Here is a 27,248-nt window from a genome sequence, read left to right as displayed (position 1 = left end):
TCAGAAACCCCCCAAAAGAGACCAACTGAATCTCAGAGCCTCTCTTTTGCTTTCCTCACCAAAAGCCTTGCAGACTGAATTTGTTAAAAGTCTTATTCATACCTGAGACAGAGGAAGCCTCTCCTGCTTTCATCCACCCACCTCTAGACACCACAGCCCAAATACCTATTTTAAGACTATTCCCATTCTAATTGATTTTTGGTACCTGGAATTTCCAAATGACTGAGTAAATAACACTAATGGAATACAAACACACCAGTCTCACTGTGCCTTTTAAAAAATGAATAGACACATATAAATTTTCAGTAGTTTTATTGAAAAATGCCTCTTTCATTTCAGAAATAAATAATATAAGGCAGTGAAATTCACAATTTGCAGTTAAAATATAAAAGCAGCAATTCTATATCCATAGTCTTGCACACAATTTCCAACTGCTTTTGATAACTAAGAAACATTGTATTCTGAAAAAAAAGTCCATACTAAATATACAACATAAACATGCAATTCCATCTCTGCAGGATTGTCTGCAATTTGGCATAAGTGTTACTGTGTCTACAAACAAGGAGTTTTCAGGCATTATTAAACTGTATCCAGTTGATACAATGATTTCAGCTACTTAATGTTTGTGGTGTTTAAAGGAGATGTATAAGAGCAGTATATGCTCTGCAAAGTGTAACTAAGAATAGAAGAAAATGACAATGATATTGGAAGGAGAGGGAAATTTTTGTTTCTTTTTTAACTAGATAATGCAGACCTGTGATCTGACTGAACTGCAAACATGCATTTGAAAAAGAAGAAAAATGTAGAGCTAAAGCAGACAGTCCTTAGAAAATTTGCAGCAGCTCTGTGGTTATTTTTGTTTTGGTTTTTTGGTTTTCTTTTTTTTATTTATTTGTTTTTACATTATTTTAATGAAAAGGCAGCACTGGGATAACTGAATGCACATATTAACCTGTATGCAGCCACTATAAGCAAAAGTATTTTACAGGCATTTCCAGAGCAATATGAAGTCTCTAGGTACAGACATTGCTATCCCCACATAAGCAAGATACAAAACAGGGATGTGTCTTGATATGAAAAGACCAGAAAGCTATATTGCAAAAAAAATTATGCACTCTCCCTGTGTGTATCTGCAAATGCAAGTATAGCAAGAACAAAAACCACCAACCAAAAAAACCAAAACAAGACACAGATCTTTTAGGGGTTTGGTTTTGCTTTTCTTGACAGCGATCTTTTCCAGCGCATGTGCTCAGGGTATTCTGGTGAATGCATTTCAACGCCATAGTCCTCATACTCGTCCTCTCTCCTTTCTGACTCCATGGGTACTATAAAGGGTTCACCTTCAGGTTGATAGGGTCCAGTTTCAGGCACGTATGGTTCTGGTTGAAAATAGTTGTCCGATTGAACATAATAGTTATCGCATGTCTTTGAATCCACAAATACAATGAAAGTTAGTTTGTCTACATAATGTTAGTCCAATCTTATTTCCATATAATAAATATATAAATTAATCATTCACTGGGGGTATTTTTCAGTTTTGTTCATGAATACTTTTTGGCAGTAAAATAATAAAAAGTTTAAAATTCATTTTAAAAGGCTTTGTATTTATAATACACAAAACATTGCAGAAAGAGTCTCAAATTATGCAGGGGACCAATTATTGTAAAAGAAAAAAAAAAAAAAAAAAAAACAAAGCAAATCAAATAAAAATATTATTTTACAGCTACTTCAGTAAATCCAAGCACTGGACTTGATTTTAGACTGTGTTATTAGTAGAAGACATGGAGCAGGTAAAATGAACAGGTGGGTTTGGCATATACTAATTTTCTTTGAGAATGGGAAAGTAAGTGTACACATAACTATCACCAGCGGCAATATACAGTACATGTCATTTTCTCGTGCTGTTCCTCGTAACAAAGCGAGTTACAGCTGGTGCTTCAGGAACACCAAAAACTACAGCAAAACAGAAGAAAAATAATTATAAAACTTTGGTATTTATAACTGCAGTTACAGAATCCAACAAGATTACATATGAAAAAAGGCACATGCCCCGATTCAGACATGTTGGTAACAAGCAACAGACAGGTAGGTTTCATAAGTTGTCAAAGATGTTATTCCGGCATATAGCAAGCAGCAGCAGGCTTTTATGCAAAAGCATCATGTAGAGGTGTTAACAGATTTTAGTGGATACGGTCCCATACAAATCATTTACAAGCCACAATTAGTTTACTATTTACATAAGTCATTTCTCATTTACCAGGTTAAATCTGTCTCTTCTAATGGCATTACCTTTGCTGGTTAGTAGTTTTATAAGCCTCCTTCACCACTGAGGCTTTTTATGGTCTGGGTCTTTTTTTTTTTAAAAGAAAGACTGTCTATTTTATTATTGAAATGCAACAAGCTTAATGAATTGATATCACTGTCCTTTATCTCATTCATGAGTTGTGTTAGTAAAAAGAATCTCCCCATTCTATGAGGCCAACATGGTTCAAAAACCATATCCGTGGTGAAATATCCATACGGACTCATTTTCTAATAAGCACGTGCGCAAACATCTCAGAAACAGGATTTTCATGTATTCAAACTGTAAGCAGCACTGGCGACTTAGAAAATGTGTTAGCCGAAACCTGAAACAGGTCAAAGATGATGTTAGTCTTTTAAAAAGTCCAACCGATGTGCAAAAACATACTTTCATCCAACTAAATACATAACAGTTAAGTCATAGGCATATATTTATATATGTATACATAGCTGCTTACTAGAAAGGCAAACACTGCTGAATCACAGGTACAATTTTCTTTCTTTTTCATTTAAATAAGAATTTTGTGTGAGATCTGCACAAGCACCTGGCTCTTTAACCAGCAGCACTGAGTCTGCAAGTGTGTACATATATATATATATCTTCTTTTTTTTTTTCTTTTCATGGGTACATGCACAATACACTAACAGAAAACCATATCCAATAGTAGTATCACATACACTAATTTTGAGGTGTTGCAATGCATACATATTAATTTGTTAACAATACTGTGGTCCTGCAGGATCCCCATGTTAAAATGTATTAGAATCTTTCCAGTCAGAAATTGGTGGCCGCTGTGACCCTTTCTTTTGATTCCAGAAGCAGCCTACTGTTTTGAGCTACATCACAGAGTGGAAGGCTGATATGACCCAGGGCTAATCAGAGACTCCATGATGTTTAACTGGGTAGAAATTGTAGGACAGTGGTGTTTTTCAGTTGTCTATACTGTATCACCGAATGGATTTCCTTTGTGGAAAATTTTTATTTCAGATATCAATTTTGTATAAATAATCCTGACATTGCTCAAAAAGAGACACACGGAAATTGCCAACCACAGCATTCTTTTTATTTTTCAAGAGAAACATGGAGAATTCAACCTTGTTCTGAAGACGATTGGAAGGGGTGGGGATGGAGGGGAAAAAAGAAGAAGAAGAAAACGGTCACTTAAATCCTATGAGCAACATTATCAACTACTAACCATCTATGTTAAAAAAAAAAAAAAAAAAAGACTAAAATATTGAGTTACTACTTCCTATTTAAAGTGAATCACACATAACATCAAGTAAATCTGCATCAAAGTCCAAATGACTGCTCATATACCTGCACATTATAATGAGGCAGGCCTGCTCATTGCAACCATTTCCTCCTGATTCAGTATGTCCAGGCTAGCAGGACTGTCTCATGTAAAGCAGCTCAATATGAACAGCCACATCTGTGAAGGCTATTTAAGGCAAGTTAAGTTGTTCATAACCTACCTGGGAATCCTTGGCCATTGTAACGGATGCTAGCACACTGGGATGAATCACAATATCCTGGTGGCCCTGGGGGACCTCGAATACCCGCATTTCCAGGACGACCTGGTGGCCCTGGTGGTCCTCGCGATCCTGTGGAGCCTGGTGGACCAGTTCTAGATTCTCCTTGTGGACCTAATTTTAGAATTGAAAGGTTGGGGGGTTGTTTTCTTTAAGAACCAGCTTGATAAAACAGCTAACATTACTGCTGTCTAGACTACACAGTCTAGGCTATGTCTTTGGTGAGAAAACACTTGCACTTTGTTGCTCTATGGGGGTCAACAGAAAGAAAAACAAAAGAAAACTAGAAATGTGACTCATCATTAGTTGCTTCCCTGTGTGTGGCTTACTGAAGGATTTATTCACAGAAACTGATTTAGTAAGGTTTGAGCCAAGTAAGAAACATCAATGAATTCTCTGATTTATTTCCCCTCTGTGTAAGATACAAAGATCTCAAGGGAAACTACTAGATTAGACAAGCACACTGGATTTCAATTAAAATATAGGAGTACATTAATTCTGCTACCCTGTAGCCCCAGGATAGATGAGGTAATGTTTTTTTTGGAACCAATCTTATTATGGTTAGCAGAAAAGTAAAGCTTCAAGTAACTGGGGTTACAATTTGCTGCAAGCATCTTATGGGTCCTGTAATGAAAAAACACATTTAGCCTAGTAAACTACAAGCAGAAACAAATGATGCAGCTGATTTCTGCCAAGGCTTCAGTGAACAAAATTGCATGGTACAAAGAGCAAAACCAATGGTGAAATCATCTGACTCTATCATCTGGTAACTCTGCATGTGTGAGTGTTTTGTAGTCCGGAGACAATTTGTAGTTCCGTAATCACAAGTAAAAAATGGAACTAGATACTGCAAAAGTGTCATCTGATAACATTTATGAAAATATCCATCAAATATTTGGACAATGCATTTTCATAAAATTCATTTTCACACAAGCAAGCATGCCAGATGAGTAAATCACAAGATAAAGATAAATACCTATTAGCCACATCCAAAAATCTTTCTAAATTGCCCTTTTTTGTGGTGGTTTCCAGTAAACTCTAATACATGTCAAAACCATGAAGTGGACAGAGTAAAGCATGTTCATTCACCATATGTCATCTGGTTCCCTATGAAGAAGTGTTGTCTTTTTGTCCTACTTTTCTGTAATCTGATAGAACAAGAAATATTTACCAGGTGGTCCCGGTAAACCTCGTGGTCCTTGAGATCCAGTTCCTCTTTCACCTTTCTCTCCAGGAATTCCTACAGAATAAAATAAAAAAAAAAATAATAAATAAAAAAAAAAAGGCAATAAAACCCAAAGGAAGGAAACTACATCAACAAATATTTCTTCATGCTCTCTCACTGATATTAATATTTAGTTCCCATTATTTAATGTAACAAGGCTGGTCAAACCTTATTTTGTACAGATGTCCAAATGTGCATTTGGGAAAATAATTTGTATATAAATATACTAACCTAAAAATAAAGTAGGATGCAGAAGTAATTTAGTGTGAATAAACTTTCTCAAACATAGAAAAGTCTCTGAGATACTTAAAACACCACAGAACATTATTATTTTAAACTACAAACAGGAAGGTATTTTCAAGCTTGCATACTTCTGCTATAAAGGATGCTTTACACTTTCTTAGAAACAGTTATGATGAAATAAGTTTAAGAAAGAGCTGAATTCAGAAACTCATTCTTCCTTGATTTTTTCTAGTCTTTTTTAAAGGTTATACTAAAATACACACTAGAAAACACAGCACTGAATCTATGCTACAGTAGAGTAGCTGGAATAAGCAAAGAACACAACATAGTACAGTACAAACACTCCGTGTCATTGCAGTGATCCGCGGTAGCCACAAAATAGGTTTACCCATATGCTCAAACTCAGGTCAGAGTTGCTTCCCTCTCTCAGAGTACTGCAAAGAGCCAAGGATGTAGACCTAATTCTTTCAACTCCTACTTTTTATTCTTGGTAATGACTCATTTTCTCTCTTAATCAGAGTTCTGTTCTGCAAAGAGTTGTGTTACTCTAAAGAGCCTTTCAAGATGTAGCTGTTTAGTGCCAGAAGAGGTCTGAGAACATTCACTTTCCTGGGATATCCTGTGGAAGCCTGAGACAGCAGCCAAAATGTTATACCAACTTGTGTTTCATGAAACATGAGCAAGGGAGAGACAGAGGAAAGCACTGATGTAATTAACCTTGTCCTCCATAACATCAGTGTCCCTCAGGCAATCCAACTGACCTAACAGGCTACTGCTAGGTGTGGGCTTCCTAGTCTGACATGGTAAAGGGATCAGGCAGGTCCTCTGGCAGCCTCTGCACTATGTCCACTGTGAAATATATAGTTGCCTCGGAATTTACTCACCCCTTTCACCGGGTGGTCCTTGGACCCCAGGAGGTCCTGGGAATCCTGGTCTTCCTCCAGGTCCAGGTTCCCCTCTTGTCCCAGCAGCTCCTGGGGGACCAGGTGGTCCTGGTGGCCCTGGCTGGTTACGGTTTGAATAATAATCATTCGGGATTTGATTCAGCATTTGATTAAACCGGCTCATTTGACCTTCAAAAGGAAAGAAAAATGGTTCAATAAACCACGTGAAATGAGTGAAAGTCTTTTATCAGAGTGGGAAGGAATAACAAATTTTCTCTCTTCATTAAATCCTATCTTTGGTTCTATTCAACAGATTAAAGGTAACTAGTACAGATGAATTAGGAAGAGTTAAGATGAATGTCTGATAAGAAGGCTGAACATAAATGGAGGAGGGAGGGAAAAAAGGTAAGGGAGATTCTGGAAAGTCAATAACATCAACAAAAAATAATCCTAAGGCAATTAAAGTCACAAAATAAGCATTTGTTTACAATACTCTTGCCCTCAGAATTCTAATTAGCGGTTGTTTCTACTCTGAAGAACAGAAAAGACTTGTTACACTTCTAAAGGTGGAGTATCACATTTCTATGTACTTTCAGAGCTCTGAAGCTACCACAAACACAGTATAAATTATTTATGTGTATAGCTAGCAGCACACAGTCTATGAAGTCGCTTTTTTAAGCCTGTAGGATGCATCGGCTTGTACCTCTATACCTTCTGCATATAGGCAAATTTCATTTCCAAAGAAAGGTGTCTGAACAAAAGCAACAGCATTGTGAAACTATACAGAAAGAAGCCCTTAATGGGGGGGCCACATCTAGCCCTAACTCATTAGTGTAATGTGCCAGTCCTAGCATAACCCTGAAGAGATGAGCTGAATATGAAAAAAAATAAGGCAGGGATGTTCACAAACAACATGCTAAAAGATCTCAGGTAACACATCCCTATTCATAAGTCTAATACATTCATGAATGTACTTTCCTTCCTCTGCAACAGCTAATCGACATGTTTTAAATAGCAGCCATCACAGACATTTTCAAGGACATACTGTCCTCCTCCCTCCACACAAGCACTCTTAATGATCCAAAAAGGTTTATCTGTTTACCACAACCAGCACTTACCCTTGTTACAGAAACAATGTTAAGAACAATTTATGGGCACATTTGTCTCTGTCCTCCTCAGCAGGTCTACTGATAGCAAAAGGACTGCCTCAGGAATAGAGAGAAAGCCTCTGTAGAGAACACTTTCATGGGCTGCAGAGCTGCACTGCGTGGCAGCAGAGGACTAAAATTCAATTTGGAGTCCTTATCCAAATAAACATAATTTTTACTTGCATAGCACAGCTGATTCTGTGCACAGTATTGACCCAACACTCATCTGTCTTTTCCTGCTAGCAAAGCACCTGCAGTGAGCATCCTTTTTCTCACCGATTCCTTCCTTCTGAAGATAAGACATGTTTAATGAGAAAATATATATTGATTTTTATGACAAAGATAAAGTAATTTTGGACGAGACTGACAAAAGGAAAGTCACCTTCCTTGTACAGAGTACTAGACTTGCATGTGTATTTCCAAAGGTCACAGGTTAGTCTATGATCAAGCTAGCCATTTGAATCCAGTAAAAATTTAGTGCTACATTTTTTTCCACCAAATCACTGACAGCTATCAGATTACTCAAGCTCTTGCTATGCTCTGTAGCCAATATCCCTCACCTTAAATTTAAACCATTGTTTTCTCTTTTAACAAAGTAGTAAATTACTAGTGTGAGAAACAAAGCAAGCAACACCGTTTACCATTTATCAGTTGTTCACAAACTTGTCTTGCAACGGCTCGCATCATGTTCTGAGAAGCAATGTCACCCTAAATAACCAAAACAAGTGTTTTATTAGCAAGTGTCTGTGTTTTTAAAGACATAGTGTTTCATTAAAAAAATCTGAGAAAAACTGACTTTAAAGCAGACTTACTCTGTCACCTTTTTCTCCCTTCATTCCAGGTGTTCCCTAAAATAAATACAGTAAAAATAAAACAGCTGAAGGATTATGTTATTCCACCCCACCTATAGGTTTGAGATATGCAATTTTAGAATACATTTTGACTCCTTCAAGAAGACAGACCTGGTCCTCCTTGAACTTTACATTTCAGAGATGCTAAAGCAGGTGCCAGAAAAGACTGGACAAGCAGTGATCTTTTGTGTATAACCAAACACACTGACAGATGCAGAAGAAAAAGATCTGAATTTGAAGGTTGAATTTCTAGCATCCCATTTCTGTAAATGGTGAATAGTCTTGTGCGAATTATATATGACTCTTTAATTTTAAGTCTTAAGCCAACTTATCATTAAAGAAGGTAAGCTAGGAATAACACATGTCTAGGAAGTGTAGCTGTCTCCTTGAACGCACAAGAAACAGACCCTGTGTTAAGCAAAGATGCGCTATGTAGAGATGACACGTAACATGGAGAGAGATGACATTAAGTGCTTATTCTATTTATAACAACAGCTTCCCTGCTAATTCTCAACCATTTCTAGTCTTACAACAGTCTCACAGACGTTTTAGCTTGAGCTGCTTTATAATTATTGACATTTGCAAGAGCTAACTTTTGTCTAACAGCAATTTCCATTTGCCTTTGAATACTCTAGTGGTTGTTGTGCGTTTTTTGGTTTTCAAGAACACTTTGCAACAAGCCATCCAGAAGGACTGATTCTAATTTTTATGTATGTATGTGTCTATGGCTGGAAAAGTATCACGTATACTCTGAAGATATTTTTAAATGCTGAACTGGAGATATGCACACACAATCTACTCTGCAAACAAAAATTTGTGTGTGCACCTCTCACACAACATTTTGAGATTTTAGCCTTATGTTGGCATTCCAGTGCTAGCAAAGAAAAGCATCAAGAGAGAGCAAACCACACTTTCCAAAGAAATTGTACTTACAATGCTTGGTATGATGGATTTTTAAAGATTTTCAAAATAGACAGCAATGATTTCAGAAGGATGTTTACAACTTGCTTTGGTTTATTTGACATGATTTTGGCCACAGTAAAAATTGCAGGTGTCTATTTAAAATAAGTAGAAACTTAGATTCACAGTCATTTGTTTTAGCCACTATGTCGCCCTTTGAAAAATCTAAAAATCTGCAAAGCGTTTTAAAACTATTCTTTTAATTTTGACATCAAAATACAAAAAGAAAAAAAAAAAGAAAAAAAAAAAAAAACAACCAAAACAAAACTGCATTTACTGCAAGACCTGCTTGGGAAGCCATCATGAATAGCCCTTCCAATGCTCTTGAATACTCACTGTGAAAAATGCCACGTGTGCCAAATTCCAGGGCAGTACAAACAAAACTTTGCCCTAAACTATGGCTCCTGAAGTCGCCAGTGTGAGTTTTACAGGTGACTTCAGTGGATGTAGTTAGGCCACAGCTGAGTCCTTCTAAAAATCTATTGTAAATTCACCTGCCAGAATGTGTCCAAAGAGCACATGAGCTGTGTTAGTTAAGTAAAAAGAGGCTAGCATGAGTTCAAATAGATTTTCACTTGTAGCCTTAATTACTATTTGAATGTAAGGCATATTTCAAAGGTGAAAAACCAGTTTGGTCATCTGCTGCTCTGCATGGTTCTCCACATAGTTACACGTATATCCTAAGTATTACTGCTTTTTACATCATAGTATTTCTTTAAGGAGCCTGTTTATCACCATTAACAAAGCAAAGGCTAAGTGTGGGCTGCAGCTGTTTTTCATAACATTCCCACAGTACCCGCAATTAATTTCAACAACACGACAAATCATTCCACTGAGGCCACAGCAGATACAATTCAAATGCAGTGGCACTGTTTCATAGACTTCCATCGAGGTTTTGGGCAAACAAATTCTGATGGGCTATGTCGAGGTGTGAACTTAGTATGCCATCTGAGCTTCTCAGCAGCAGTGTTGCATGTGCCTACCCCATGATGTGCCACAGAAAATATGAGGCAGTTCATCCATCAGTGAGTTAAATAGTTGGCATACAGTACATTTGCATCATGCATAACAGATCTTTCATGCAAAATTAATTGTACAGACTCAAATGAAAGATTTAGAATGGTGACACCATAAATGTGCCACTAGAATAAATTATGCCACCAGTGAGACAGTTACTAATACTACACAATATACACATCAAACTGATTAACATTCTTTCCCTTCTGTCCTGCACTCTTTCACCTATATCTTTTCTTACTCTGTGAAGTCCACAGGGAAAAAGTCTGTCTTTCAGTTTTAGCTTAGCACAGCCACATGCTGAAACAGACCATGGACTTGTAAATGCCATAACAACATAAATAAACTGTAACAATTAAAACCATCAGGAAAATATGACATTTCTATCTGTCATTCTCTAATAATTAACATTGTGGTAAATGCTGATGTACTGAAGCTCTAAAAGAGATGTAATTTGACTCTGAATTCAACAGACATTAACATCTCAGTTATAAACTATCACATTTATCTGAAATATCCACTGAATAGAATTGCAGGTTTTTCACTTGCACTGGTCTATAACATGAAAATCTGGGGGGAAAAATATTAACAAATTATTTGGTGCTTCTCTTTCTGTTTGAAACTTGGCAATTTTTGCTGTTTTCTGAAAGCATATTCATTTGAAATTATCTGCTGAGTACATATTTATAATACCTGCTCATTGTATTCTCTGTCTTTCTAAGGCTTTCATAGTACAACCTCGTGTTGTTTTGACCAGAAGCAAATCATGCAGTACGTCTTCTCATTTATTCACTAGGTAAGTGCAAGCATTAGAAATCAGATTTCTGGTCTACCATCCTGGCAATATTCTAATAATTACTTAAAGTGCCCTGTTCCAATGAATTCACTTGCTAGAGCATTCACACACCAGAACTATACATAGAAGAGAAAAAAAATGAAGCAAACTTAAAATATTCAAATCCTATATACTGCTTCTGGAAATATTTTTGCTGACCGGTCAAGAAAAGTTCTTCAGGCTGCCTTCAGCCACAGGCGATGCTGGTAAGACAGGAAGGTGCTCTGATAACAACAGCACAACGTTGCTCCAAAGTATTGCCAACAAAGGTTCCCCAGCTAGAAAAATCCTAAGGCCATTCCTTAATTATAAGTAATATACAATCAATTTTACAATTCATTGAAATCAAATGAGCCTCATTCTTCATTTTGTGACCTTGCAAAGATACACTTATTCAGCCTTCTGACTGGAAATCTATAGGCTATTCCGAAGTAATTTTAAAAATTTGAAGATTAGAGGCTGACTGGCCATATTAACAACAAAGTTCATTTTCCACCTAGATATTTTAGAAATATGATTTCCAAAAAATAACTACAACTGCAATTACCGAGTTGCTATTTGCTTCTTCCTCCCACTTGCTTATATTCTTCTTAAATTTCAGTTTATTTTCTTTTAATAGACAAAAACGTGCAATTTAGCCAACTGCTTGCCAGCATTTTGAGAAGCAGCAGCTGCTGCTGACATTCTGTTCTGTTGATATCCTGCAATGAGGGAGTCACTTGGGGTCAGTGTGAGGAAAAGCTAGTTTATGCTGCATGTGGGATTTTTCTGAGCTGTGGGATGAAGGCTGGAGCTGCAGCAGAGTTCTACAGCTGAAGGAGGACAAAACAAAGGAAGTTTTGCTATTTTTACTTTAAAAGATAATGCACTCAATTGTTTTCCCCAAAAGAATGTTTGCTCCCCACAAGAACCACCAGTTCGCTGCTCCCAAAGCAGCGTCTTTTTGAGACTTCATCTAGGATGTCTGCATAGATGGATGCAAGATCAGTAAACACATGGCAGCAGAGAATGGAAAATGCTCAAAAACTGCATTTAACTCACAACAAACATCTCCCTTATGTGCTCGGGATTAACCTCTCAAGGTTTTCACAGCCTGTTTGGTCCTGGAGGCATCAGTCTAACAGCATCTTATATATAAAACATGAATGCCTTGCACGATTTCCTGGGGAACTTCTAGATCAACAAAGTCAGACCCTGTTGTCACAGAGTCTGTTTTAGAAAGACAGCTCTACCTTAAGACGACTTAGTCTGCCTACCCATCCATTACCATTTTTACTCTCAAACAGTAAAAAAAACAGTACTGGAACTTTTCTTCTCTGGTAGTCCAAGATCTGCTATTTCCCATTACATTTATTCACAGAAAACTTATCCATTTCTTCCTGAGCTAATATCGTCTTTTAGCTTAATGAGTCTTTCTTACCCTTGCTCATTGTTACCCTATGATATATGTACAGACTACTACCAAATTCTTGCTCTCTGACCAGACAGAGAGAGTACAGATATTTTAGTCTCCTCTAGGATAGCCAGTGCTCAATTCTCAATAGATTACTGACTCATTTGTGTTCTTACTGTTCCTTTTTCTGTCATTTTGTTACTACACAAAAAAAACACCTGTTTCTCTTGGAAGTACTTATAAGCAGATTATAAAGTCAAATTTCCTATTTCCATGAAAACTCAGTTAACACTTCAAGTATCAACTTGTTCTAGTATAAGTACACACTGAGGTAGAGAAATGTTTACAGCCACTTTCGTGGTGTGGTCTGCCTCAGCTTAGCACATTAGTGGTATTTAACACTTCAGGAAAGAGCTCCAATTGACTGCATTCCCTGGGAATGTCTTCGCAACACCAAGGCTCCTCATAATTTGCATGTAACTGTGTCTCTTTTGCCTGGGGTGTAATGTTCCCTGCTTTGTAGCGGTCTTTCACCTGACTTGCACTGCATAGTACCATGAATATAGATTGTTCAGATAGAAGAAAAAACGGCAGGATCTGGTCAAAAATTATTTACTCCTTGTATTTACCAGAGGCAATGTGAAGCCTCAGTATCTTTCTCCAGGACAGGAAGTTACAAATTCAGGCAGGCCTGAACTATGATTCATGACACGGCAAGTTGCGTTTGGCCATTAGGCTGCACCTTTGGCAATTCTAATACTGAACACAAAGGAAAGCATTGAAATTCTGTCCACCAGGAATCTGATGAAACATCTGTGCAAGGTGCAAGCCAGAATTCCTGCTGGGATCTGTTCTAGAAACATAAGAAATGGTAAATATGATGCACAGTGTCTCATTACAAGAAAGTGCAACAACTGAAAAAAAAAAATGTATTTATAACTGAAAGGAACTCTTAAGATTAGAGTATTGGAGAACTTATACGTGGTACTAGGACAGGAGTTGACTGTCTTGTTTTGCAAAAGCACTGAAACTGGGCTTGTAGCCAAATTTCCTTCTATGCACATTATTTACCTGCAGATGATCTTTGCTGCTATAGTGGGTTAACTATCCAGTGTCCCAGGTGAAGGAAAATTTGGATACACCTGGTAGTTTGAAGCTCACTTGTGAAACAAACCACAACACCTTGTGCCCCAGCTATGTCTATCAAACATCTGACCTGGCAGGAACATCATAGAATCACAGAATGGTTTGAGTTGGAAGGGAGCTTAAAGATCATCTAGTTCCAACCCCCCTGCCATGGGCAGGGACACCTCCCACTAGACCAGGTTGCTCAAAGCCCCATCCAACCTGGCTTTGAACACTTCCAGGGATGGGGCACCCACAACTTCTCTGGGCAACCTCTTCCAGTGCCTCACCACCCTCTGAATAAAGAATTTTCTCCTTATAGCTAATCTAAATCTACCCTCTTTCAGTTTAAAGCCATTACCCCTTGTCCTATCACTACACTTTAGCAATGTATGTCTAAAGGCAGGAAAGCTTCAGTGCTTTCCTAAGACACTCAATGTCCTCTACTGCAAGGAGAAATTGCATTTACAGGCTGGCAAATGCAGACTGAATTCAACATGTATATGAGAAAATTACCCAGCTTCCAGGAGCTCCTGGGAGCTTCCACTTCATAATCATCAAGCTGTCCAGCTTACTATATATTCTTTCAAATTTTCCAGCTGTCGTATACACAATGACATTGAAGTGGGATGGAAAATTCTGGCTGGTTGCCAGACATTAAGGTAGAAGTAATGAATGACTTCCCGTTTCAATTGTTGTCTCTACTCCTGACTCAAGTATAATTTCTCAGAGATCCCATAAATTAATCAATTCAAATTTCTCCTGAAACTGTTGGTGGTGAGTTGAGAGCAGCACCTCCTGCTCTTTCTCCCTATTCAGGATGCACTTTAACTTCAAAGGTTTGAGTAGAACCAACAGAAACCACCCCCAAATAATTTTGAAACCACATTGTAAAAACCAGAAAACATTTGCAAAACAGAAGTGATTACGTAATATTATCAAAGATTGTCCACCTTCAGCGGACTGCACGCACACATACACAAATATAAAGACTTTCCAGCCATTTTGCTGACCCAGTTCTTCATGCTTATGCAGTGTAGGAATATATGTCTTGGCACATAATGCCTACGATCATTTTAGTGGAAACCAGAGACCACAATTTCCAGCCCCAACTATTAAACTCAGCAAAATTACGTACTATAAAAATAAAATAGTTTTAAAAAAAGGCTTGTGGTCTTAGGTCAGCTCCACTGTATTAACCACTGTCATAAGTGCAAGACAAGTATTTAAAGCAAGAAGAAGTCTCGTATTCATCAACAACCTGTAATTTTAAATTTGATACTATAAGTGTATCATTATCTTACTGGTGTCCCACGATCTCCTGGCTTCCCTGGTTTTCCACTTGGGCCAGCAACTCCTGGAACTCCTGGGGCACCCTGCAGCAGAAGACATATAAAGTGAATTGTGGAAATCCACAACAGCCTAAGTGCTAATAAGAAATGTGTTATTGCATTGAGTGCAAAGCAATACTGAAAATGGCTCCTATCAGTTTTGGATTTCTTTTTTTCTATTAGGTACATAACAGGCTTGAAAACTTTCCTCCAGAAAAAATAGTTTGTTTTTCATGGAAATGTGTCCTTTTACATAACACCACAGTTTAACAGGCATTTCTGAATCTAAAGATGCAGAGAGTGTCCATATGTTTTTAGCATCACTCTTAACGACAGATTCCTAAAGAAATACAAGACAGTTTGGCCTTCTAACTTCATCTAGCAGGTCTGTGATCCATGTAAAAGTCCTCAACAAGAAGTCCATAAAAGCCATTCTAGTGATATGAGATAAATATGAACAAATAAAAGACCAGTGTTAGGTTATCTAGCTCATCTGCACACCCACAAAGGAGCACAAGACAGACAATCGTAGGGGAGCACGGGCAGCCCAAATAATACGCTGCCCTAGTAACTCCTGTCTATATAAATGTACATGGTGTAGATGTGTGCTCTGTGAACGTGTGCCTACTGGGAACACATCTTCTGCCTCACTACTGGTTGGACCCGGTAACATAGAGCTGCAGCAACTTGCCTATTTCAGGCTGTCTGATCCAGCATGATACGTTTTTCTCTAACAACCAGCACCTTTTCTAGCATGGTCCCACAAAAGACAACGAAGTAGCTTTTTAAGCAAAAACTAATCCTCAAATACTCTTGTCAAGAAAAACTTGTATTAACAGAGTTTGTTTTCATCAGACCATAAGTAATAAGCTGATTGGTTTCAGTAGACCTAGCTCTGCATTTAAAGATCATGCCTAAAGAACCAGGTAAACTAGTTCTTCCCGTATTTACACTGGCAGAAATCAGTTTCAAAACCACTCTTATGAATGTTTGTGAATACATGCTTTAAGCAGCTGTCTGCTCACCTTTTACTGAGAGTTTCCCAGATCCATTTAGGATACTAAACAGAGGATCCATTTCATATTTGACAGAAACTGAAAATGTCAATGTGGCTCTCTCTTGGCTCAAGTCTTTTATTTCAGAGTATATCAAAGACAAAATTATATTTACCGCTGGTCCTGGTGGGCCTCTGGGACCTGTGGGACCATCTTTTCCTGTGAAACCCTATTAAAAAACAAACACATGATTAGAGATTAACCTAAGATTGTAGACTGATTAAAATGGCCTTTAAGATTATGTAACTGCAATGCTTCTGATTACTACTAGCATGTATTTAAAAACCTACCTACAATATAAGTTATAAAAATAGCTATCACAACTAATGCTGGACAATGCTATAGAACAATGATCTTCAGCCAATTTAGATGATGTTCAGCTGCTGTTGATTAACTGAAGATGGAATGAGTCTCTCTCAACGTTTTTAAGAAAAGGAATCGTTCTATCCCAGAGGACCAAGATCTCCCTTTTTGCTATTCTATTACTCAGAGATTAGCTGGAAAATCTGAGGTTTCTACTTAAATGAAGAACAATCTCCCTCTCAGATACTTCCCCTGTATGAAGAGATGCTGAGAAATCCCATTTCAATAATCTAACACATTCACAAATTAACATTGATGGTCCATGGTCCACTAATGGCCCACCAATCCCATGGTATGTTCTTTGGCAACTGGCTATCACATGGTGGTCTGCTTTCATTTCTGGCTATCGGCTCCCACTAAACGATAACTATAAATGCATATATCAGCTATTTATTTTGACTGTAAAGGTAAGTCATTGCTTCAGTCATCTCAAAGGTGATATGCCACCTTGAAGACAAAAGAGATTTGCTTAGTTGACCCCAAATTAGAAGAAAGGGATTGCAACAACTCCACAATGAAATACCTGTGCACATGCCCTTCGCTATGAAGACATTTCAGGATCCCCCATCCAAAGAAAAGTTCTTAGCTCCAGGTAGTCAAAGGTTAAGGAGCAAACTTGACCTCCACGGTAAGAATGGCACAGACAGATTCTTTACACATATGACACATATGACATCTCCCAGACATTGAGACAAGCAGAATTTGAAAGGGATCCCCTGCAGCAGCAACAGTGTGTGGAAGACAGCAGGGCCGAGTACCTCAGCAGAGCCCTGCTCAGTGGACATACTGCTCTATGGGTGCAGACATCTGAGAACCTAGTCAGGAGAGTGAGCAGTGCAATTTTTACAGAAACTATCTGGCTACCCTATGGCTATCTGGGGAGATTTTCACCTCCAAGTCTTGCCAGTCCTTCCGTTTTTATGTCTCTAGGTTGGATACTGATAAAAGGACTCCTTTTGAAAAAGCACTTGAAAAAAAAATATATGATAAAGAAGGGGGGGAAAAAAAAACATTACTCGGTCTTTTCAGAAGATAAACTGAGGAAACCTTACCCTTTCGCCTGGAGGTCCCGTTGGGCCAGGTGGACCAGGTAAACCTGGGGTTCCCTAGAAGGAAAAGGAATGATAAACTGTATCCATGACACAACAATCATCACTGCTATGCGAATCATCCCAGTATTTATGCACACATTTAAATATCTAACTGTCCTCAATGTTTCTTTTTGGCATTTACAAAAATAAAACAAACCTTTAGGAGAAACCATTTATTTCATATACATGATACAGGAGTCTTCACCCTCACTCTGCTTTTTACTTCCACTTCCTTACCAGCCCATAATTCAACTGCAAAAATAGTTTTCAGTACTGTTCCCATAAAACAGATATACCTGGTTTATTGCCTTTACAAGCATGACTTAGAGATGTCAGCTAATCCTTTAACAGTCTGTAGGATCAGTACCACTGCTGTAGGAATTGGATATTGAACAGCTTTGTATCATGTTGTCATGTTCTTCCCCCTTTTCTGTCTAATCTCACCGTACACTAAAATGTAGCATTGCTTTCTACAGGACATTACTACTCCCTAAATGTATATTACTCAGGGTTATAAGGACTAATGAAACAGGTAAAGAATACAAGGCCCTTGGTTCATGACTGACCTTACCTGATATATGAAATTAAATCTCCCATACAGTCTTTATATCCCCAGTAAAATCAAGGACAATACAGTAAGCAAGGAATATTAGTTGTGTCACGACATGTGCAGATCAATGACCTTAGATTATTAAAATCTGGTTGATTATCAAAAAAACCCTTATTTTTTTCTCCTCAAACCCTAATCCTAGTTTACAATAGAGAAACCTGCAAGTAAGTGAAATTTAATATTTATTTCTTCTTTCAGAAAGCATACAATTAATGTCCAAAGACCATTTGGCTTCCAAAAGTAGAAAGCAATTAGACAACATTGCTGAAGAAGGGTTCAGCAAAGGTTCTGCAACCTCTGTTTTAGGAAGACATTTAACTGCAGGTGGTCAGAAGTTGAGAGATCTGCCTGGGGAGTTATCAGTGTACTTTTCCTAATCCAATGGTCTGTCCCTGTGCATTCACAAGTATCCAGATGGACATTTGGCTTGACTCACTACAGCTGCTCTTTCACTCTTGCTATTTTGAATGGTTTACTATTATTTCCTACATTTCAAATTCCTATGTGTAAGATAATTATGTTTCCAAAACTATTGCTTAGGAAGGTATGAGAAGAGCCCATGACTCCTGGTGGTGTCAAAGACAGCTGTTCAGCTGCCAATCTGCATCAGGAATAGTATAAAATGACATCATCTTGTCTAAGTATTGACTTACCGATCGCCCTGGTAGTCCAGGCTGGCCAGCATCACCTTTCATTCCTTGACGACCCTATAATTTTCATAAATGACTGTTAGAGATTCTGAATTACAGAATAGGTCAGTAAAATAACTAATTTGTGTAAATGGACACAAAATAATTCCTGCAAGATGCCTAAATTAAAGAATCCATAAGCCATTTATGTATTATTATTTATGGTTGGACTCGATGATCTTAAAGGTCTTTTCCAACGTAAACGATTCTATGATTATGGAATAAAGCAAGATACATACACCTCTTAACTGAAGCAATACTGATCATCTCACAAATATTTGGAAATAAAGGATGACTGGTTGGCATTATATTAAAAACATAGGCAAGCAGACATTTGGAAGAGGCACATATTTTGATAAGGAAGTAACACAGACTTTTCAGTAACAGAGACTGATATCAGTGTCTTCACAAGCAGAAAACCAGGGAAGCGTTACATGTTTTCTCCCAGCCTCCCTTATCTTTCTCAACTGGTGAATGGAGCTGTCTACGCTCAGCAAAGGTAAAAGCTCAGTCTTTTTAAAGTATCACAGTTTTTCTCTAACCTATGGTCTAAAAGGCATTACACAGTTCCAGGACGCAAGGTGTAGGAGCATATAAAGAAGCAATGTATTGCCTTTCACAACTTGCTTGCATTCAACATATACTACAGCACTTCAGTATAAATGCACAGTCTAAACCTACATGAACTAAATTTGACAATACAATATTTATTTTCCACAGTGGTTTATGTGATAATCCAGCATTAATAACTGTTGATGGCACATAAATAATCAAACAATTTGTAAACATAGCCTGCCAATGCAAATTGCAATTGATATGAAAAATGAAATTACATGACTCAAAAGTGGCAATCTAACATTGTTAACTAATGAGAAGTTCCAAGAATTATGTTGGGTTTGTTGGTCCTTTCATTCTTCAAGGGTTTTCAAACTGAATGTGACAAACAAAAGTATTTATTGTGTTCCACATGTAAAAGGAATGTGTTTGGCCTTTCTTGCTGTTTGGCACCTCTAGGCCATCTTGATGAAGTTTTCATCCCAGTATATAACAAAAAACTGAAAAGCATCTACACTGGTTAATAAAATGTTTCTACTTTGTCCTTACAAAACAGAAGGTGTATCTAATCTTGGAGCACATTTTGTTTTCTATTTCCCAAATCACATTACAGACTCAGAAGATAACCTGGTTTCAAATGCAATATAAGAGAGTGTGCAATCAGACAACAATTCTATTATTTGTTTTCATAAACTTTACATTTTAATCAAAGACCTCATACAAAAAGCTCCTGATTGTGTTAAAATTCATGCTATTCCTAAACAGGAAACATCAAAATTATATTCCTGCTTTTGGGGTGATTACTTATTAAAATGTGGCAAAAGCAGTCAATACATTCAGAATGTAGACAAAGGGTTACCTATGCTATCTGCTCTAAAAACCCGAATCTGGTGAAACTTCATCAGTGTTAACAGAGTTACTCTGACTTTGAAGGCATGTACATGAAATCAGAAGTAGCCTCTCACTAAAATATGCATGCCGTTGTCAAGAAAGCCCCCTTGCAATGAAGGGTTATTTTGTTATGCCTAGATCTAGGCACCCATTGCCTCTCTGAACTTTCAGCTACTGATTTAGGCTCAGAAAATAGAAGTTGAACATGTAAATCTGTGAGAAAGGCTTCAGAGTAATATTGCATGCTTAATTTTCCTGCCCCACAGTTTGATAGTTTTGAGTCCTTGAACTTGAAGGCCTCGCAACTCTACAGAAAAGCTATAAGAGAAAAAGTGGAGTAGCACAATGTACAGTGCCACACTTAGACTCTGTCCCTTCACAGACATCCCATAAGCATATGTAACATTCAGGATAGAAAATGCTATTGTATTGGAAAAGACTTGTTTCAGAGAGACTTGTTTCGTAATACTGTGTTGCAGGGAAAAACAAAATGTTAGGGCAAAGCTGCCACCCTCTTCCCAAGACCGCCATCCCCTTCCCAAGACCACCACCCCCATGGACAGCTCTGACTCCACACACAGTGCCACCCACACTCGCAACAGCCACTCACCGGTTCTCCTGGGATTGACAGCCCATTGGGGCCCTGTGGACCTGGGGGACCTTGAGGACCAGGAGGACCTGTCTCACCACGAGGACCAGGTGGCCCCTTAAAGCAGAAAATTGGAACAAGATTGTAAATGACAACCCCTTCTTAGATCTATAACCCAAAATCCTTTGGGTTAGACCCTTAGGGTAAGTCAGAAGCCTGGAGACACATTTAATACTTCAGAACAACTGTGGAAACAGTTATCCAAGCGGCATATCCTTTCATAAACTATTCTCTGATTCATGTTGGTGGTCTCAGGCCAATACATGCCTTCTTGCAATGTTAATTAGAAGTATAGCTGTCTCCTCTGTACAGAGGAAAGGACAACAATGCTGCAGAGTGTGTATTAACACCCTGATGCATGTACTCCAGTTTCCTGATGTACAGTCAAAGCCTTTGAGGCTACATATATACATAGGCTGTGTATACATAGTCTCAAATAGGTAGGTTGCACATAAATAACATATAGGAATGTTTCCAATTAAATTTTTAGTCTCCATTCTTAGCTCAGCATAGAACTAAGCATACAAATTTTCATACAGGTAAGCATGTAGCAACATTATAGATGCATTCCAGAAAGATACTTACAGATGATCCAGTCAAACCCCTTTCACCTCTGGGACCTTTAGCGCCTGGGCCACCCTAAATTGAATATTTGGAAATAAAATGTATTTCATACAGGCACATCATATTGGTGAACATTATGAATCATTTTTATCAAACTCTTATGCAAAAGCCCAAAGTTTTGAAGTGTATAGATCACACTGCTAAAAAGAGAACTAGAATAAAAGATGCATCAGAAACTCAGGTAAACCACATCAGCTTCAGCCTTACCACTTCAGCCCATGAAAAATTATTGTCATTTTTGTCTCTGCAGACATAAACTTCTTCAATTTATATTCATCAAAATCTCTGGATACCTCTCTAGTAGACTGCCAGACAACTTAACTGGGCTTCAGATTCCTCATGCAGCAATTTTGATAGTTTCAAAGTAGAAGGACTACTGGGCTGAGTATAACTCCCTTATATTCAAAGCAATTGGTAGGAGCATATCCATTCCATAGATTACTATCTCTCCACATAAAAAAAGAGAGTAACTAATTTATTTCCCTGATAGAGTAAAGAATCTTTCCTTGGAGTGAAATCCTGACTCTGTATTTAGGAAAAATATTTGCACAGTCCATTAAAAATATCTTGTACATGAAGTGCAAGACGGCTGAGATTGGTCCAGATTCTTTCAACCTATCAAACAATGAGGAGCTATTCACGGTGATCAAATTGGGAATATGGGAAAAGGATTATTACATAAACAAGCAGAGATGGTAAGAGCTGCCCAACTGTGTTTTAAACTAAGATGGAAAGGGAACAGATTACCATGATCTTATGGACGTGTTGATAGAAACTCTCTCTGACTGACCTTTGTTTCACAAAACCACAGATCAACACAAAACTACTTCCATAAATTTCAAAATCAGAAAATCTGTCTATTGCGACTAGTTCCTTACAGCTGGTCCAGGGGGTCCTGGAGGTCCCACGCTGTCTTGAGTACAGGTACAAGCATTTGGAAGAGCTGGGCATTTTGCTTCATCCCTCTGAAAATTCAATCACAACAATTACTGTCCTTTTAAAGAAAAGTACTTGGTGGCAGTATACTTTTCTACAACAATAACAGCAAGATTCTCTATTATCCTATTTTTAAGCACAAGTAGAACTCACAAATAAACAGTCGTTTCCAAATGTTTCTACAGGACCTGTCATATTTTTAGCAGATTTTCTCTGAGAGCTATACAAGACACTAACAACAGAGGCACAGGCATAATCAAATTCAGTGCAACTTCTGTTGTCCTAATATTTATATCCATTAGACAATCAGCTGGCACTGACAAAGAATAAACTAGTTACTTTTTGAATTCCAATCTAAGAACAGATTAAAAAAAATATAGCTATTCCATTCATAATACCTAGGATCTTAAATATCACTGAAATACAAAATATAACTGACATTTTTTCCACCATTCCTAAAGGATTCAATTCTAGCACATTACAATCTTTCTCCTTCAGACACAAAACTTTGACGTGCAGTGTTGTTCAGTGGCTGCTCTGAGAACTGTGATTTAGATGTGTTGTCAGTACGAGGTATAATACCAGGCTAACATTGATATTGTTATTTGCTATTAATAATGATTTTCTGAATAGCTTCTCACTCATTTATACTTACCATAGAAGGAAGATCACAGCATCTGTCTCTGCTAGTCCAAACTGGACTGCATACAATGTCAAAATTCTGGATTTCTAACTGTAAAAGAAAGGAGGACTCTTGAAAAATACTAGACATGTTATTTAGTGGCATTATCATTAAAAATGACTCCTCAAACAATTTATTTCTAATGTAGTTAACATCATTCAGACTTTTACTTCTTTTTTTGACACTGACAGAAAAATGATTTTAAAATAATAAAAAAATTTAAAACCAAGCCTACATAAGGCTACAAGAACTTCAAGCACTGATGCTTGCTCTTGTTCTGGGGCAAAAGGTAACCAAATAAAGTGACTCAAGAAATATTTTGCAATACTTAATGAATAACACCGATGAACTTCTACATCAGCTGAGTGCCTGTGCACTTCAACATGAAATCTTGCTGAAAAACTTCTGGATCAGCTCTAAGGACTGCAGGCCTTGGGTCATATATTAATTCAGATTCATGTATGGAATTTTCCACTGACATTAGTAGGGAAAAGTTCTGCAGAAAGGCTAAAGTGGAGACCTTAGATAGACTGTACAGTAAAAGCAGTTTCCTCTCTTTTTTTTCACCCCAAGAGTTATGATCCTGTAGTTTGATACACACAATCAAACATTTGATGGCGAGCACCAAGAATCTTCTTCAGGTGTTAGGGCTTGCACACATGGGTCAGTTTGCAGACTTAAATCTTCTAATACGAACCCCAGGTAATAGCATTGGGTACACATTAAGTATAGTTAATCCATCAAGACAACTGGTGTGCCCTCCATAGCAGCAGACACTTTTTCATTATAGGTTTATAGATCATAAAGCCAGTGGGGATTACTCTGATCACCCACTACAAGACAGACCATAGGACTTGCCAGAATTAAAACCTACTCATTAGAGTATGTTTTTTAGGGGGAAAAAAAAAAAAAAAAAAAAAGACCCCAGTCTTCATTTAAAGATTTCCAATGATAACAAATCCACAGTAAATGGTTCTAATGACTAACTGCTCTCCCTATTAAAAGAAAAACATTTCCTCTCTTGTTTGAATTTACCTGACTGCAACTTCTAGCTATCAGATTTCTGTTCTTGCAATTCTGCTAGAATGAGAAGCTATCAAGACCAAACTTCTCAGTTAAGTATATTGGGTCTTGGAGTACAGACACTTGAAAGCTTTGGGTGCAATACCGGTTTCTTAGCAATCCTTAATCTCTAATCACTTTCCTCAGAAAATTTAAAGGGCTTGCATTAATGAATGGATTAATGTTTATTGCTTACTGTTGCTGATCTCCGGTCACCTTTCAGAAGTTTCCCAAGTATTTCATAGCCATCAGTTGTGATGTTCCCAGCCTCCTTAATTGGTTTTTCCAGTATTTCACTGCAGTCAATGTAAATCTTAACATTTGATGAAGTTACAACAATATGGACCTGAAAAAAGTTTAACATAATATTTGGAAAAGGCACATAAGCATATTTACTTTAATAACAGTATTTCACTGTTTAGGTAATACTGTTTTAAATTTTCTTCCTAGTAATCCTGCTATACTTCCAAGTGGTGGAAAAATTCAAACTCAAGGAAAGTCTATAACATTAGTAACCTCTTTAAAATATGTTGAAGGTCAATAAGATGAATACACAAGCACAGCTAAGAAGTACTACTTAATGTAATAGTTGAACTACAATGATCTATTTAAAAAAGCTTGCCTGAAAATTGCTTTAAGATGGCATAAAAGTAAAAAAAATAAAAAGAATTTTTGAGAGGAAGTGAATATAAGCTTTTCTTGTCCTCTTCTGGTGGCTGGGACCACACAAGAGTTTTATGAGCCTGTGACGGCCCACTGGCTAATAAGAGTCTGTCTGTAGTTCAGAGAGTAGATTGTTTCAGATCCAAAGATCCAGGGTTCAGTTTCCACAGATGACTCAACCAGAGGCATTGAGATACAGGAAGTGAGCAGAGAAGCCTGCCCAGAAAAAGACAAAATAATGGAAGATGCGAGAGAGAAATTTCCATTAGAGAAATTTGGCTACAAAAACATATGTCAAAATAAGGGGAAACAGGGAAGAAGAGGAAGAGATTAATTATTGGAAATATTGGAAAATTCAGAGGGAGAAAGGAATGACTGCAACAAAGGGAGAATAAGTTTACCAGGAGAAGAGAATGAAGTGTTTGGGGAAAACACAGTAAACCTTAAACAGAAGAACAAACAAAATTGAAGCAAACGTTACCATTCCAAAACTTTATAGTACGTATGGTGAATGTTATGCAAGTGAATTTCCTACATATCTATGAAAACAGAAGACATTCAGGAGTCTCCAAGAAAGAAACAAGGGTCTGACATTTTAGTAAATCTAATATACTGTTGATGGAAGAATATCTTAAGGCAACAGAAAGGTTTCAGTGGCTTTATATACCTTATATACTGCATATATTTTATATACAACATTATAACATCTATGTAATTGTTAAAATATCAACACAGTAAGAGCAGCAGTAAAGAATCCTTGAAGTATGTATTTATATTTTAAAGCTTCTGTTATCACAGTACATAACCCTTCAGAAATATATTGCTATTTGATGACTGCTTAAAAAAATTGGCATGAAGTTGAAACAGAGATTCCCTTAAATGTCCTGAGCAAACAAGTGCCTGAACAATCTCCTGAGAATTTGTTCTTTTTTCCATATTAAATATTTTCCCATGTGGAGCTGTCTCCAAGGCATCAGCATAGCTTATCTAAAACTCTTTAAACATTATGTGCTTATGCTTTATATAATTGGAATTAAGACTTTTGAAACTGCCCTCATTTTTTTTTATCTGAAATTCAGTCGGCATCACAGTTTCATTCTCAAGGCTGTGTATACAAGTGGTTTTTTTAATTAACATTCCCAACATTGTTCATTGACCAAATTAAAAAAATAGTGAAAAGATAACTGAGTGTGTCCAAAGCATACTACATACCAACCTTCCCACAAAATAAAATAAGCACCATGCCAAAACTTTAAATTCATTATCATTTATATATCATATACTCAGTCATTTGATTATATGACTAAATTTTGCAGGTTAAGTAATGCATCAAACAGTTTAAACTCATCACAGATGTAATTTATTATTTCTGAAAGGTACCTAACATGCAAATCCTTCTATTGGAACGTTAAGCATTTGTCACAAATTAGATAAAGCAAATGACACCTGCATAGTGAATGCATATTACTGCATTTTCATTTACACACAAAACTTAGGAGAGGTGAGTCTACATCAGAATGCTGAATGGAATCATCAATTTGAAAATGTTCAAACAGCAGACTGCTGAGCTTCGTCTATCTATCCCAAGAAGAAGCAACCCCAGCAGTCAAAAATCAGCAGGGCTCCCCCAAGTCATTGACTCATTTCACTGCTGATTTAATGCCAGCTCTGAATTCCCACCTGAATCTCATGGCCCAAGCATAAATCTGATAAAAGTATGCATCTAATGTTTACAGTAAATAAAACGTCTCTGTATTCAATCATGCTACATTTTGTTTTCAACAAAACATTCTCAACAGAAACATTCTCTTCAGTTTCTAACACACCAACATAAAGCATCACTTCTGACCATTTCCAGTGCCAGAAGGCACTGAGGTTTTAAGAAAGAAAACATACTTTAGTCTTTCTCTCTGGGCCCCTTCTAAGATAAAGTTTGATGGTGTTCTGATCTATTGCTAAATGAACCACATCAATAAGCTAAGCAAACTATTAAACCATATGTACATCAGCAGAAAGACATACACTCATTATCAAATTTCCTGTGGCTAACTACTGCAAAACTGCAATCTAAAAGGAAGTCTAGCATGGTAAGAATAAGAAAGTAGAAGTCGTCTGTCTCTCCAAAACATTCAGTTATAAATTTAATGACTGTCTCAGGCAGTCAGGATTTTTCCTATGGGACTTGCCAGATTCAACAGCTTTCACCATAGTTATGCTACGCAAAGTGTTCAAGTATGCCAAAGTAAATTTCCCTGCACAGTTAGGTGTAGTTAACTGTGCTTCACTGAATGAGCCAGTAAGTCATCGAATGAAAACCACAAAAATTATATTTTGGAAAACATCTTCTTGCATTCTAAAGATTTGTCATTTCTTTGAAACTGGATGTTAGGAGAAATTGCAAAATTACCTTCTGAAATGTGTTAATCTTACTTTCCTTCCTTCAGCCAGCTGAAACTACTGCTATCCTTTATTAGGAGCTAATCAACATGGCTGATACACAAGGCTTTCCCAGCACATGAGCATCCCATGATGCTA

General features: G+C 37.3%; 1 protein-coding gene across 1 annotated transcript in view; it reads right to left on the bottom strand.

Annotated features, from left to right (window-relative positions):
* Positions 1-932: 932 nt before the first annotated feature.
* Positions 933-27,248, bottom strand: part of COL12A1 (collagen type XII alpha 1 chain) — a gene marked incomplete at its 5' end in the record, with an annotated part of 99,527 nt that continues 73,211 nt past the window's right edge. The window contains 15 exons of the mRNA XM_082305629.1: positions 933-1,379; positions 3,775-3,945; positions 5,003-5,071; positions 6,184-6,372; positions 7,973-8,039; positions 8,144-8,179; positions 14,817-14,888; positions 16,014-16,067; positions 17,314-17,367; positions 18,616-18,669; positions 20,708-20,803; positions 21,332-21,385; positions 22,249-22,335; positions 22,962-23,039; positions 24,247-24,396. Of these exons, the coding sequence (XP_082161755.1) occupies positions 1,198-1,379; positions 3,775-3,945; positions 5,003-5,071; positions 6,184-6,372; positions 7,973-8,039; positions 8,144-8,179; positions 14,817-14,888; positions 16,014-16,067; positions 17,314-17,367; positions 18,616-18,669; positions 20,708-20,803; positions 21,332-21,385; positions 22,249-22,335; positions 22,962-23,039; positions 24,247-24,396 (1,413 nt within the window). The 3' untranslated portion in view covers positions 933-1,197. The remainder of the gene's footprint in view (positions 1,380-3,774; positions 3,946-5,002; positions 5,072-6,183; positions 6,373-7,972; positions 8,040-8,143; positions 8,180-14,816; positions 14,889-16,013; positions 16,068-17,313; positions 17,368-18,615; positions 18,670-20,707; positions 20,804-21,331; positions 21,386-22,248; positions 22,336-22,961; positions 23,040-24,246; positions 24,397-27,248) is intronic.

The sequence above is a fragment of the Platalea leucorodia genome (genome assembly GCF_965183815.1).
Source record: "Platalea leucorodia genome assembly, chromosome: 3".
NCBI classification, from domain to species: Eukaryota; Metazoa; Chordata; class Aves; order Pelecaniformes; family Threskiornithidae; genus Platalea; species Platalea leucorodia.
This window is presented reverse-complemented; position numbering and strand designations above follow the sequence as displayed.